General features: G+C 33.1%; 1 protein-coding gene across 1 annotated transcript in view; it reads right to left on the bottom strand.

Moving 5' to 3' along the window:
* CCSER1 (coiled-coil serine rich protein 1) overlaps positions 1-12,769 on the bottom strand; it is a 1,147,418-nt gene that overhangs the window by 924,139 nt on the left and 210,510 nt on the right. Inside the window, exon 4 of the mRNA XM_006084620.3 lies at positions 6,140-6,233. Within this exon, the coding sequence (XP_006084682.1) occupies positions 6,140-6,233 (94 nt within the window). The remainder of the gene's footprint in view (positions 1-6,139; positions 6,234-12,769) is intronic.

The following is a 12,769-nucleotide window of genomic DNA, read 5'->3' as shown; positions in this document are numbered from 1 at the left end:
TTAGGCTCTACGGTATTTACCTTGTCTGAGGAAAATGCTTGATAACATGTACTTTAACTGTTCTCAACATTAAAAGTATCACAGGAATATGAACTATGGACAAGGACCTAAATTTGTTTTAGATTAAGCAAAATCCTCATAAAGTTCAGAGCTTTGGCTAAACTGCTGTGACACCATTTAGAACTGCTTCTACTGAGCATGATGCTACCAATTTGTACTGAAAGTAGCTGCTGAAGAAATTGCTGTTGAAGGCATGTGAGCAAACTATCTTTCAGATTTTAGTAATAAGAATTTCTTTTCTTTTAATTGTTTAAGGTATTACAAATACCTTAGTACATATGTCTCCTTTCCTCCCATTGACCTCCCCCTGGCCTCCCCTACCCTCTGGCACATGCCCTCACTTCCCTCCCAACCCCCAGTATCTGTGTCCATTAGTTATCCTTATATGCATGCTTACAAGTCCTTCAGTTGATCTCTTAACCCCCCCCAACCCTCCCCTGCCTTTGAAAAAAATGCATTGATTACTTGACTGAATGATAGTTTATAATTTTAATCATGTAACTGGTTGTGTTTCTTTCTTCACATATGCTAGTAGAACATACCACGTAACATTTTCCACTCAGTGTGGTAATACTAGTATGTATTTTGTGTGCCAACATTACCCATGACTTCATCTTAATTTTCTTATCCTCCTTTTATTGTTACTCTATTTTTCTCAAATTATTATTATCGTGCAAGATGTTTCAATAAGTGGAAAAAAACCCTAAACACAAAAATGTAAAATTACATTAAAAATTAAGTAAACATGTATAGCTGGTATTATTCCTTTGACAGATTACATAGTTTATAACATGTATTTCACTGTAAAGAAATACTTTAGATCCCTCATTTGAGTATTATACCTATTAAATTTTGTTACTATGTATGTGGTGTGTGTTTTTTTAAAACACTCGAGATATATCTAACCAACATCACTGCTAACATCTTCTTCCAAGACTCATTTGTGGCCAAAGCATGACCATAACAACATGATTCAGAGACTAAAGAGAGATGAAAAGTTGGGTAGGTTCAGTAATATATATTTTAATTTATCAAAGTACAAATGATAGCATTTGATATTTTATAATTAAAAATAACTGGTCATACATGCATTATAAAAATTTATATGCATTACAAAACAATAAATTTTACCAAAAGAGAAATGATATGTCTGGTATTAAACAAACTTATAATCCTGTATTTAAAACACAATGCATATTAGTTACTCATAAAATTATCCAGAAGAGTAATTTAAGCATGAATTCAAGAAAATGTGACAAAAGAAATCTGGAAGGCTTATCCATAGGCTTTTTAATCTAAAAGCTTGGATTTTAGATTAGAATGTACAAAGATAAAAATCAGATAATGCCAAGATCAAAGTAAATTATTTAGAAAAGTTGTTTTTATTTTTTCTCCTCAAGGAAGTCTCCTTGTGGGACTCACTTTGAATTAATTCATACACTTCCTTTCTCTGAAACTGTCTTTTCTGGCTTTCATTAAAAAAAATAATAATAATATCCAAAAGGTTGCAGGTTCGATTCTTAGTCAGGGCATATACTTAGGTTATGAGTTCAATACCAAGTTGGAGTGCTTATGGGAGGCAACAGATCAATGTGTTTGTTTGTTTCTCTCTCTCTCTAAAAAACAAATAGGAAACATATCCTCAGGTGAGGATTAAAAAGCAAATAACAAAAAAAACAACTACAACACACTTTTAAAACCCTAACTGTAAACTTACAATTCCTTTTAGATGAAAATGCAGATAGCAAAAAATGAAATTCAAAAAAACATATTAAAGATGTCCAGAATTATTATGACTACAATAATAAATAGCAATCTTTACTAAGGTAGGTACACTCATAAACACAAAATTGAACAGCATGATTAAATATATAGTTAGATATACAAATGTGGAAATATATGAATGTTTCTATGACACAGGTCTTGAACCACACAATTCACACTGTATTTTTTGTTTTGGTATTCTGATATTTTACCTGGCCTGTTGATATACTTTAGCTCATGTTGCTCATAGTGCAGGTAATACATATATTTTGCTATTGTCCTTTAGATTGTCTATTTGCATGTTAAATCATTCAAAAGAACAGTATCCAATATATGCATTTTTCAAAATGCAAGGAAATTTTTTAATTAAAGATTTTAAAACTTTGTCCATTAAAATAAATGTATTAATTAAAGGTATTTGGTTTCCTCTAAGAAAAAGATTAAATTTACTAATTTTTGTTTTAAAAATTCTGATATGTACCTATATCTCCAAAGATGTCTGGCTATATTTTAAATAAAAATCACATTAATAGATACCAACTGAGCATCTACAATGTGCAAATCACTGAGGTAAAAAAGACAGCAGAATTTCTATATTTTCTACACATCGTGATTTCTCTATTCTTTGCAAATCTAATTGTATTTTAAACTAAATAGAATGTATAAATGCCAGATATGATAATTACTACAATATTTGACTTAATAGTTTTAAAACAAAAACACTTCTCTGATCTTTTAAAAAACTTATCTTGGCCTTATTATAAACTCCTATGAATCTTTGCTTTAATAAGACTCTACAGCTAAAAGTAGATATTTTTGTCCTAACAAAGGTATTAAAAAGCCTTTAATGATTTACAATAATGTAAGTAGTAGAATTTATGGTACCATTATTTTAGTTTCAGACTTTTGAAAATCACTTTTATTTAAACCATTACTTCAAAATGTTTAGTATTAGTGAGTTTGTATCAATATCAGTTATCAATAATGCTTCTTATATTCTGGAAAGACTTTTAGTTATGTTGCTTAATAAAGAAAATAAATTGTGTAAAGTTACCAGAAATTCTTATTTCTGAGCTAATGTGCTAAATAAAGATTTGGGGCTTTTTCAAAACCTATAATGTGGCATCCAATGTGAAACAGGGTTTCAAAGACAATTTACAAAGCAACATTAAATAAGCCAACTCACTCTAAGGGATATCTCATTTACCAGCACTGCATTCCATATATGCAATACAACACTATTTATCTTATGAACAATTTGGTTAAATCAGTTGATTCCTAAGGCACCTTAGTGGCTCCAACCAAGCTATCTTCATCTTAGTAGACTCAGGAGATTCATAGTATTTACTGTATCATTATTTTCTGTACAATAAATTAATGAAGTACATAGCTATAAAAAAGAAACTGGAGCCGAAACCGGTTTGGCTCAGTGGATAGAGCGTCGGCCTGCGGACTGAAAGGTCCCAGGTTCGATTCCGGTCAAGGGCATGTACCTGGGTTGCGGGCACATCCCCAGTGGGAGATGTGCAGGAGGCAGCTGGTCGATGTTTCTCTCTCATCGATGTTTCTAACTCTCTATCTCTCTCCCTTCCTCTCTGTAAAAAATCAATAAAATATATTTAAAAAAAAAAAAGAAACTGGAGTTTAAAGATGTTCATTTTTGTTCCCAAACAGTTAAGGCTTTATGTTTTTAAGTAATTTTTTACTCTTTATCACAGTTGCCTACCAAACATAACTGAGATAGCTACACGATCTATAATCATTTTAAATTATTAATTGGTTTTATTTTTGTTGTAAAGTATTTAAAAGTGCATAAAATAGAAAAAATATTATGACTAATGAATAAACCTTTCACCACAACATTGATCATTTTCAATATTTTCCAACTTTGTTTCATCTATTATTACCTCCAAATTTGTAAGTAAAACAAATATTAGATATCATATTGTTTTAACCATGCATCCCTTTAGTTTTCCTTAAAAACAAACAAAAAATAAAGATTTTCCACACATCCAAAAGAAATAATAATTCAATTATTTCTCAAATTTCTCTGGTTAACTCAGAAGTATACTTTTATGGTAATTTTATGTTCTTCTACATGAATGCCTACAAAGATGTTACATTCCATTTGTCACTTTTGATCTACAACACCTATCCACTTTTTATAGTGCCATTTCTTTGTTGAAGAAACCAGTCCAATTATCCTGTAGAATTTCCCACATTCTATATTTGGTTGCTGGATCTAATCTCTATATTTCCATAATATCATAGTTTAACCAAGACAACAGAATAGACTTAAGTACTTATGAACAGAAGGAGTGGGACTATGAACTCTCTAGGCATTAAGAGGGACAGAATGTCTAGTTGTTACTCTTTTAGTGACATTAAGATTAATTAGTGAGTTTAGGTGTTGCCCGTCTAACCCATTATTGTAAAATTCTCCAACAACAATACATCCTTACAATCATTCTACAGCACATAGTGACACTTTCAATAATCCTTGTAATGACTGCTTCCTATACCACTGGATATTCGACAAGTGTCCTGTTGCAAATACAAATATTTGCAGTGAGTCATTATTTGCATACATTATTTTGTTTTTCCACTGATTAAGGATTAAATTTCTAGAAGGTAGACAGTTGTATCTAAAGGTAAATGCAGGTATAGTTTTGATAGAAATTGACAAATTTGCTAGAGTTTGACAAATTTCCCTACATTTTCAACATTTGTAAGTCTTTTATGATAAACATGAATGACAAAATTGTATAAGTTATCTGCATACAAGTGAGAAAAATCTATATTTTCAAAAAATACATTTCAAATCAACTGCAGGAAGAATATCTCAAGAAATAGTTATTCTTTTTGATTCAACTAAATAATTTAACTTCTTTTTTTGAAACATATGTTTTTATTGATTGTTATAGAGAGATAGGAACGAAGAAGAATAGAGAGATAGAAACAGGGATGAGAGAGAAACATCATTGATAGGCTGCCTCCTGCATGCCCCCTACTGGGGATTGAGCCCAAAACCCAGGCATATGCCCTGAAAAGGAATTGAATCAATGACCTCTTGGTCAACAACTGAATCACATAAGCTATGTTTAAGTAACTTATTAATATTAATGTAAAAGAAAGTGCAAAAATTATAAACACTGTTATCACCTTCTTTTGACAACTATTAATATGACATTACTTAAAAACTACTTCATGAACAAAAATTCATCACAAAATATTAGAGCTGAAAGTTATATGTAAATGCTAATATTTAAAATTTAGACACTAAAATCCAAGAGGCTGATTTTTCTCAAATGTATGCAGTAGGATCCAAAATTTCTTAGCTCCAATTTAATTTTATTTCTAATTTGACTTGAAAATGACAGTGTTAAAGGTGTTATTCATAATAAAAAGTAAATAAAAGCTTGTCTTTATAGTCAAATATCTAAATTTGAATGAATAATTTATTCCTATAATAGTTTCAAAGGGAGTAATTTTGGTATTAGACACATGACATTTTATGCTTTAATATAAATTTAAAGTATTACTAATATTATGGGCTCCCTTATGAATTCATTCAACAAGAATTTATCTCATACAATAATTATATTTATGTGTGTGTATGTATTTATGAATATGTATTTGTGGTTGCAATTGGTAATTATTAATTTTGAGGTCAACTTTATTGCATCAACATGAATGTTGCAATTATTATTGAAGTGACAGATTTGAAACAGTAAATCCAGATCCACCAACCTTCCATACGGTTATATAATGTAAATTAAAAATTAAATTTTAATTATTATTTTCTTCCAAAAATATTAACTATTTCATTAAGCATTTAATATGGATTTTGTTCTTTTATTTTACAGGGGTTTTTTTGTTCTGTTTTTTTAAATATATTTTTATTGATATCAGAGAGGAAGGGAGAGGGAGAGATTGAAACATCAATGATGAGAGAGAATCATTGATTGGCTGCCTCCTGTACGCCCCCCACTGGGGATTGAGTCTGCAAACCAGGCATGTGCCCTTGACCGGAATTGAACCCAGGACCCTTCAGTCTGCAGGCTGACACTATATCCACTGAGCCAAACCGGCCAGGGGCCAGGTTTTTTTGGTGTTTCTTTTTTTAATTTCTAATTCTTTTCCAAAAGGATTTACATTTCCATAATATATTTTAAGCTCACCAGAATCATGAGTCCATGGTACGGAGCAAGCGCCTTGCACAAACTGGGGATTGAAAAGAATGAATGCAGCCTAAACAATATATAGCTTATCAAGGAAAGAGTTGCATAACAGTGTGCATTTATTTCATACTTACCAGGTGGATGAAGAGTCTGTTCCTCTAATAATTCTAGATCGAGCATTAGATCATCTTCATCTAGTTCACAAGATCCCAAATTATTCAAAACATCCTGAAGAAAAAGCAAAGTCAACAGTTATAGACCAGAACACTGAAAAACTGAGAAAATATTCACACACGAATGCCGTGAAGCAAAACAACACCCAACAACCCCTCAAATTAGAACTGAAAAGTTTTAACTAATACCCAGAAGTTATTTGACTATCTTTAAGATTATCAGTCCAATAAAAATTCCAAGAATTTTTACAAAAATCTAACTTTTCCAACTATTTACCTGTTAGCTTTTTTAAGGATATATAGAATTAAACAGAAATACCTATGTGAGCAGGTATCAAAAATATTAGAATACAGGAAATTATTTGTTTTAATCAGAAGTTATTTTTATAATGATCGTGAGAAAGGTGATATTTTACTTATTGAGCAAAGAGGATACAAGGTTTTTCAAATGTACAGAAGTCTGTGAACTAGAAGAGGATTATTTTTCTAATATTTATCTTCCAAATCTATGTAACATTTTTCTGACACATTTAATGAATTGTTTCTCAAACAAATATTATACACAGTGCCACCTGTGAGACATTAATTTAGACCACACTTGGAAGTGGGGCTCCAGTTATCATTTCTCAGAAATTTGCTTTAGATTAGAAAAGATGAATGAAATAAATAAATATTAATTAGATTAAAATTAACTATTGGTTTTCATAATGCTATGAACATCAGGGCTAGTATCCTTCCTTCCTTCTTTTCTTTCTTCCTTCTTTCTTTTTAAGAGGGCAAATAGCAAAGTCAACCAGTAGGGTATATTGACAAGTCCTGAAGGAAAACAGTGATGCTGAGATAGGAATTTTGGAAAAGTAATAAAGAATTTATTTGTATATTTGTGTATATAAACATATAATAAATATATTAAGAAAAGCAAGAACTAACATTTAGAGACTAAAACTGAAATAACAAAGGTACAAAAAAATAGGGCAAGAAAAAGAACCTAAATATAAATGATACCACATCTCCAATCACTTTTTCCATTGATTTGAATGTTACCATAATTCATATTAAAAGAAGTAAATATTCATTATGCAAAGTCTCATGATATTGTCACATGCTTAGTTCTTCAGAATTAAAGGACACTATAATTTATACATAAACTACTCTCATTATAGAAATATAATTAACATTTATTAAACTTTAGAAATGTGTTATTCACAAATACAGCACAACAGCTTCAAAGGTGATAAATGTTTACAAATCTAAGTGCTTCTTTCTGCAAATGAAAGTTACAAGGAACTCTTTTGTATTGTATCATATTGTATTGCATTTATTGTAGTATATCTGTATTAGTTACAAGGTAACTAATAATTTAAACTATAAATAAAATCACTGTTTATTGTAAGCATTTTAATATACTGTGGCAGGGATAGCTTCTTGAGAGTAAGTTGTTTATTTATATAGTATCAAGAAGATGTTATAAGATATAGGCATCAAAAGATAAGCTGCCAACCTCAATATGTTTAAAAAAAGTTTGAATTTGAAATGACAAAAGAAACATAATTCAAGTTAAATGTGAAAAAAGACAGAGTTTTAAGAAGGTAATTTTTTTAAAGATAATATTATTTTAAATGTTTATTAAGCACTATCCAAATGGGAGAATCTTAATCTGCTAGTCAATACAAAGGTTAAAAAAAAGTTTTATAATGAAAGCTTCAAATTAGCCTAAATAAATTTATACTTGGATGTGAAATTTCAATGACCAATAATATGGTCTTAATTGTCTCCTTAATTGTCTCCATCCAAAATTTACATATTAAAGTACTAACCCCCCAGAATGCTAGAACATGATTGTGTTTAAAGATAGGAATACATGATCTTTTCAGAAGAAATTCCAGTGAAATCAGGTCAGATAGATGGAACCTAATCCAACATTACTTGTTCTTATAAGAAGAAGAGGATTTTAGGACACAGACAGAAGGATGACGATGTGAGGACACAGCAAAAAGGCAGCCTTCTGCAAGCCCAGGAGAGAGGCTCAGGAGAAACCAAGCTGCCTGCACGTTAGGCTGGCACGTCCATCCTCCAGAACTGTAAGAAAACAGATCTCTGCCGCTGAAGCCACCTGGTTGGTGTTGTTTTGTTCTGGGAGTCCCAACAATTGAATACAACCAACACCATTTAGAAGACAATGAAGGTTGGGACAGGGAAGAAAGGAAATAAATGAGTGCCTGGCACATGGCTGTCGCATTTTTGTTGTTGTTGTTATGCCAAGTGAGAACATCTTCCTCCTTGAAACCTCCTGTGGTTTGTACAGCATTTCTTCTTACTTGGAGCCACCCCACCCAATCCATCTAGATACAGAAGAAGGTGCTAGGCTCTTACATAAGCCAAATCCCGTTTGGACGTGGTTTATCTGTGGATAGTCCACGATAGGCATCTTAACCAAATTGGTGATCAGAGCCCTTTCGTAGAAATGAGAAAAGGGTTTTTTGGTGATGGATATTGCAACATGCAAAATGCTGTTATCACAGAGACCTTGGATTCATTGCATTGATGTGATCATTGTAAGTCTATGCAAAAAAATGAGAACTATCGTAATAGTAGGTCCTCTGGTTCGTGGTTCCAGCAGCTCCTAAAGTCTAGAAGAATATGGCATCTCTTCAAGGTTGGAATTTTCAACCTTCTTTTGAATTTTGACAGGTAATAGATCCACCCACAGTTCAAAAGAAAATAAAGTTAACAAGGAAATACTTAAGAACCCTGCCAGCATTATTTCAACATGTAAGAAAATAACACCAGCCTGTCTAGTGCGGTGCATTTGGTTGAGCATAGTACCATGCTCTGACAGGTCACAGGTTCGATTCCCAGTCAGGGCACATGCCCCAGATTCGGGCTCAATCCCCAGTAGCAGCATGCAGGAGGCAGCCAATCGATGCTTGTCTTTCATCAATGTTTCTATCTCTCTTTCCCTCTCCCTTCCTCTCTCTAAAATCAATAAAAAACATATTTTTAAAAATAAAATAACACCAACAAAGTGAACAAATTAAATTTGGAGGACTCACTAGATGGTTTCAATGTTATTCTTATTTTGTAAGTAACCCTTGACATTTAGAATAACCCTTGACATTTACTACCGGTCCAGATAAACTATTCTTAAAACTACTCATTCTAAATTGCCTGCTTTGAGAACTTGCTTACTAAGCAACTTTCTTATTAATGTGGGTCAGAGTCTTTGAAGCTGGTGAAACCTCATAATAAAGGGAAAATAGACACAGCAAAATGATATGTTACAGAAGAAAAATCAATGTGAACTCATAAACCGATATATATATATTCCTCATATCTCTCCTTAAAAGAGACCAATAGCAGCAAAAATAGTTTTGCTCTCTGCCAGCACTATGGATAATTCAGATACTTGTTATCCAATATTCACCAACAAAAAAGAACCAGCTCCTTAGTTATTAGGGAAAGAAAACAAACAAAAAAAGAAACAAATCAACCAGAATATCTCTGGGATGTCTTTTTGTTGCCAGAAAGAAAACAAGGGTTATCTAAACTAAAAAGTCAGAGGCAGTTTTGAAAGGCTAAGGAAAGTCACCTAAATGGTTTTTCCCTGGCTAATTTCTGACATTATGAATTTCAAAAAATATAAATCGTTATGGCTAAATAAAACAATCTGAATCTCTTGAAGGTTCAGAGTTCAGAATACTCAAACAGAAAAGTTAATATGAAGGATATAAATAGACACTAACGATATATATACAAAACCGTAAACAGGGTGGAATATTTTTTAATTTCTATTGTTTTTTAATAGCTGCTTAATAGCTGGGGTTCTTTTTCTAATTATATATACATTTAAAATATGAAGGCATGTATTTTCCTCTGTATTAGGAAAGACTTGTAAGTAAAGTAGTTGCATCAAATACATTCATTCTTTATCAGTAATAGAAAAGGCTGATCAGCACTGATGATCACACATAATAACCAAATGGAAAAGGAGTCCAGCATTTAATTAACACTAATAATCTAAGTGGGCACAACTGTGTGTTTCAGACATTTGATAAATTAGCAAAGTATACAGACATGGTAAATACACAGAAATAGTCTCTTATTTCCTGGTAGATAAAAAATTAATAGCTCTACAAAATAAAGATATAATCATGAAAGTCAATGAGTTTTTAATAACATTAATATACCAGTAATATATATCATAATAACAGGAATATTGGTATGTAACACAAGCAATTGGAACTTAAGCAAATGATTTTGTGAGGGGACACTAATGTTGGACAAAATTAAAAGCTGGGGTTGAATTTTTAAAAAAGGTCTAACAGCATATAACAAGTAAGTTTCATTGAAAAAGTAAAGTCCAATCGGATGGCCAGTAACTTGAGTTTAAATCATCTCTGAATGTGTAACAAATTCCAATGAATGACTAGACAAAAAATTATGTAGTTAACAACCTAGGATACACAAATTTAAGAGACAACTTTTTTTTTTAAGCATGTTATGGTTACTAAATCCAAGGGAAGTACAAAAATAGACTCAGGTATTTCTGAAATCTCAGAGAAATATGAAATTACCAGGTTAGCAAAGAGTAAGAAGGAAAAATAGAAGAAATGTAAAGCCCTAGTATGAGCACAGGGAACCAGTTTTCAGGGAAAGCATATTGATTTGCTTTGGGATCACTGTAACATGTATAAATTTTTTCTCCAAAACTGGCTAAAGAATTAAGACAAATTGATATTTTAGACTTGGTATTTTTATAAAACATCGAAGAATTCGATTTTATAAAGGTTCAACTAATGTTTAAATACCATTAAAATTTAATACATATTACAATTTATTGGCATATAAAATTTATATGAATATTTTCAGAACCATTGATTGTTTAATTGTAAGAAAATATTAATTATATACTAAATTTATAAGATTAATAAATTTGTTGTTAAATAAAGCACAATTACTACTAAGTATTTTCAAAGTACAGTTTTTAAAATATGTCAATAATACTGATTACTTATGTAATCAAGGCATTTACTGACGTCAAGGCATTTACAAAACACTAAATAATTATTAATTAATTAAGAAATTAACTTTCTAAACTATAGAAGTATAACAATGAACATAACAGGCATGTTTTCTTTCCTCACAGACTTCTCAGATAATTGCATTCTAGTAAATAAATACCAATTTATTTTATAAATAAGTCAATCTCCTTTGTTTAGTTAGTGTGAATCAATTCTCCAAAGCCTGATTGCTATTGGCTGAAATAATAAAATTGAAGCTACAAAGTTGAATAGACAAGCTCTGGTCCCTCCACTAATGGGCCTTATGGAATCCTATATAATTCCATAACATAGGAATTATATAGAGGCCCAGTACATGAAATTTGTGCACGGGAGGGGTGGGTCCCTCAGTCTGGCCTGCACCCTCTCTAATCCGAGACTACTCGGGGGATTTCCGACTGCCTCTCACAATCTGGGACCACTGGCTTCTAACCGCTTGCCTGCCTGATCACCCCTTCCCTACCAGCCTGATCACCCCTAACTGCTCTAGCCTTGCCCCACACCCAGGACCCAGGAATCCCTCCTCCAGCCAGCCGCAGGCACCCAGGACCCAAGACAGCTTCTCCCAGGCCTGCCGCAGCCACAGGCTCCTGGGACTGCAGGGCGGGCAACTTGTCCCTCTCCTAGGCTGCAGGCACAGCTGCTGGCGCCCGGGACCGTGGGGACCATGGGGACCATGGGGTGAACAGATTGTTCCTCTCCTTGGGGACCATGGGGTGCCACTGGTGCCCAGGACTGCGGGCCTCAGGCGCAGGCACAGCCACTGGTGCCCAGGACTGCGGGGCATGCGGCTTGTCCCTCTCCTGGGCTGCAGCCCCAGCCGCTATGGGGCCACAGGACTATGGGGCGGGTGGCTTGTCCCTCTCCTGGGCCGCAGCCTGGCTGGTCCCCATTCCTCTCTCCCCAGTGTTGAGTGTCTGAGCCATTACTGTGTGACAGCGTGAGGGAGTGATGACCATTTGCATATTAGCTTTTTATTATATAGGATTCCATAAGGCCCATTCTAAAATAACCCTTTAGACTTATTTGTCTCTTTATTGCAATAGAAATAAATTATGATCCAGCTAAAAATAAAGGAAGCTAAACATGTCACTATACAAAGAAGTATTGCTATAAAAAGGAAGAATTCCTTCAAAGGAGTTTAATAAATTAATAAAATATTTTAAATTTGTGCCCTACCTAGTGTGGCTCAGTTGGTTAGGAATCATCCTGTGCACCAAGGGTGCTGGTTTGATTCCTGGTCAGGATACATGCCTTGGTTGCAGGCTTGATACCCCTGCAGGAGGCACCAATGTTTCTCTTTGTCTCTCCCTCTCTATTCTTCTCTCACAAAAAATCAATAAAAATGTTATTTTTTAATTGTGGCATTATAAAATTGCATTTCTTTTTATTTTTAACCCTCACACAAGAATATGTATTTATTGAGTTTAGAGAAGAAGGGAGAGAAATTTCATTCAATTGCCTTTCTCTACTCACTGACCCGCATATAGAACCCTCTACCAAGGAATGTGCCCTAGAGCGGGATTGGATG

Source organism: Myotis lucifugus, unplaced genomic scaffold (assembly GCF_000147115.1).
Source record: "Myotis lucifugus unplaced genomic scaffold, Myoluc2.0 scaffold_12, whole genome shotgun sequence".
NCBI lineage: Eukaryota > Metazoa > Chordata > Mammalia > Chiroptera > Vespertilionidae > Myotis > Myotis lucifugus.
The sequence above is the reverse complement of the archived record's forward strand: the minus strand, read 5'-3'. Positions and strand labels throughout refer to the sequence as shown.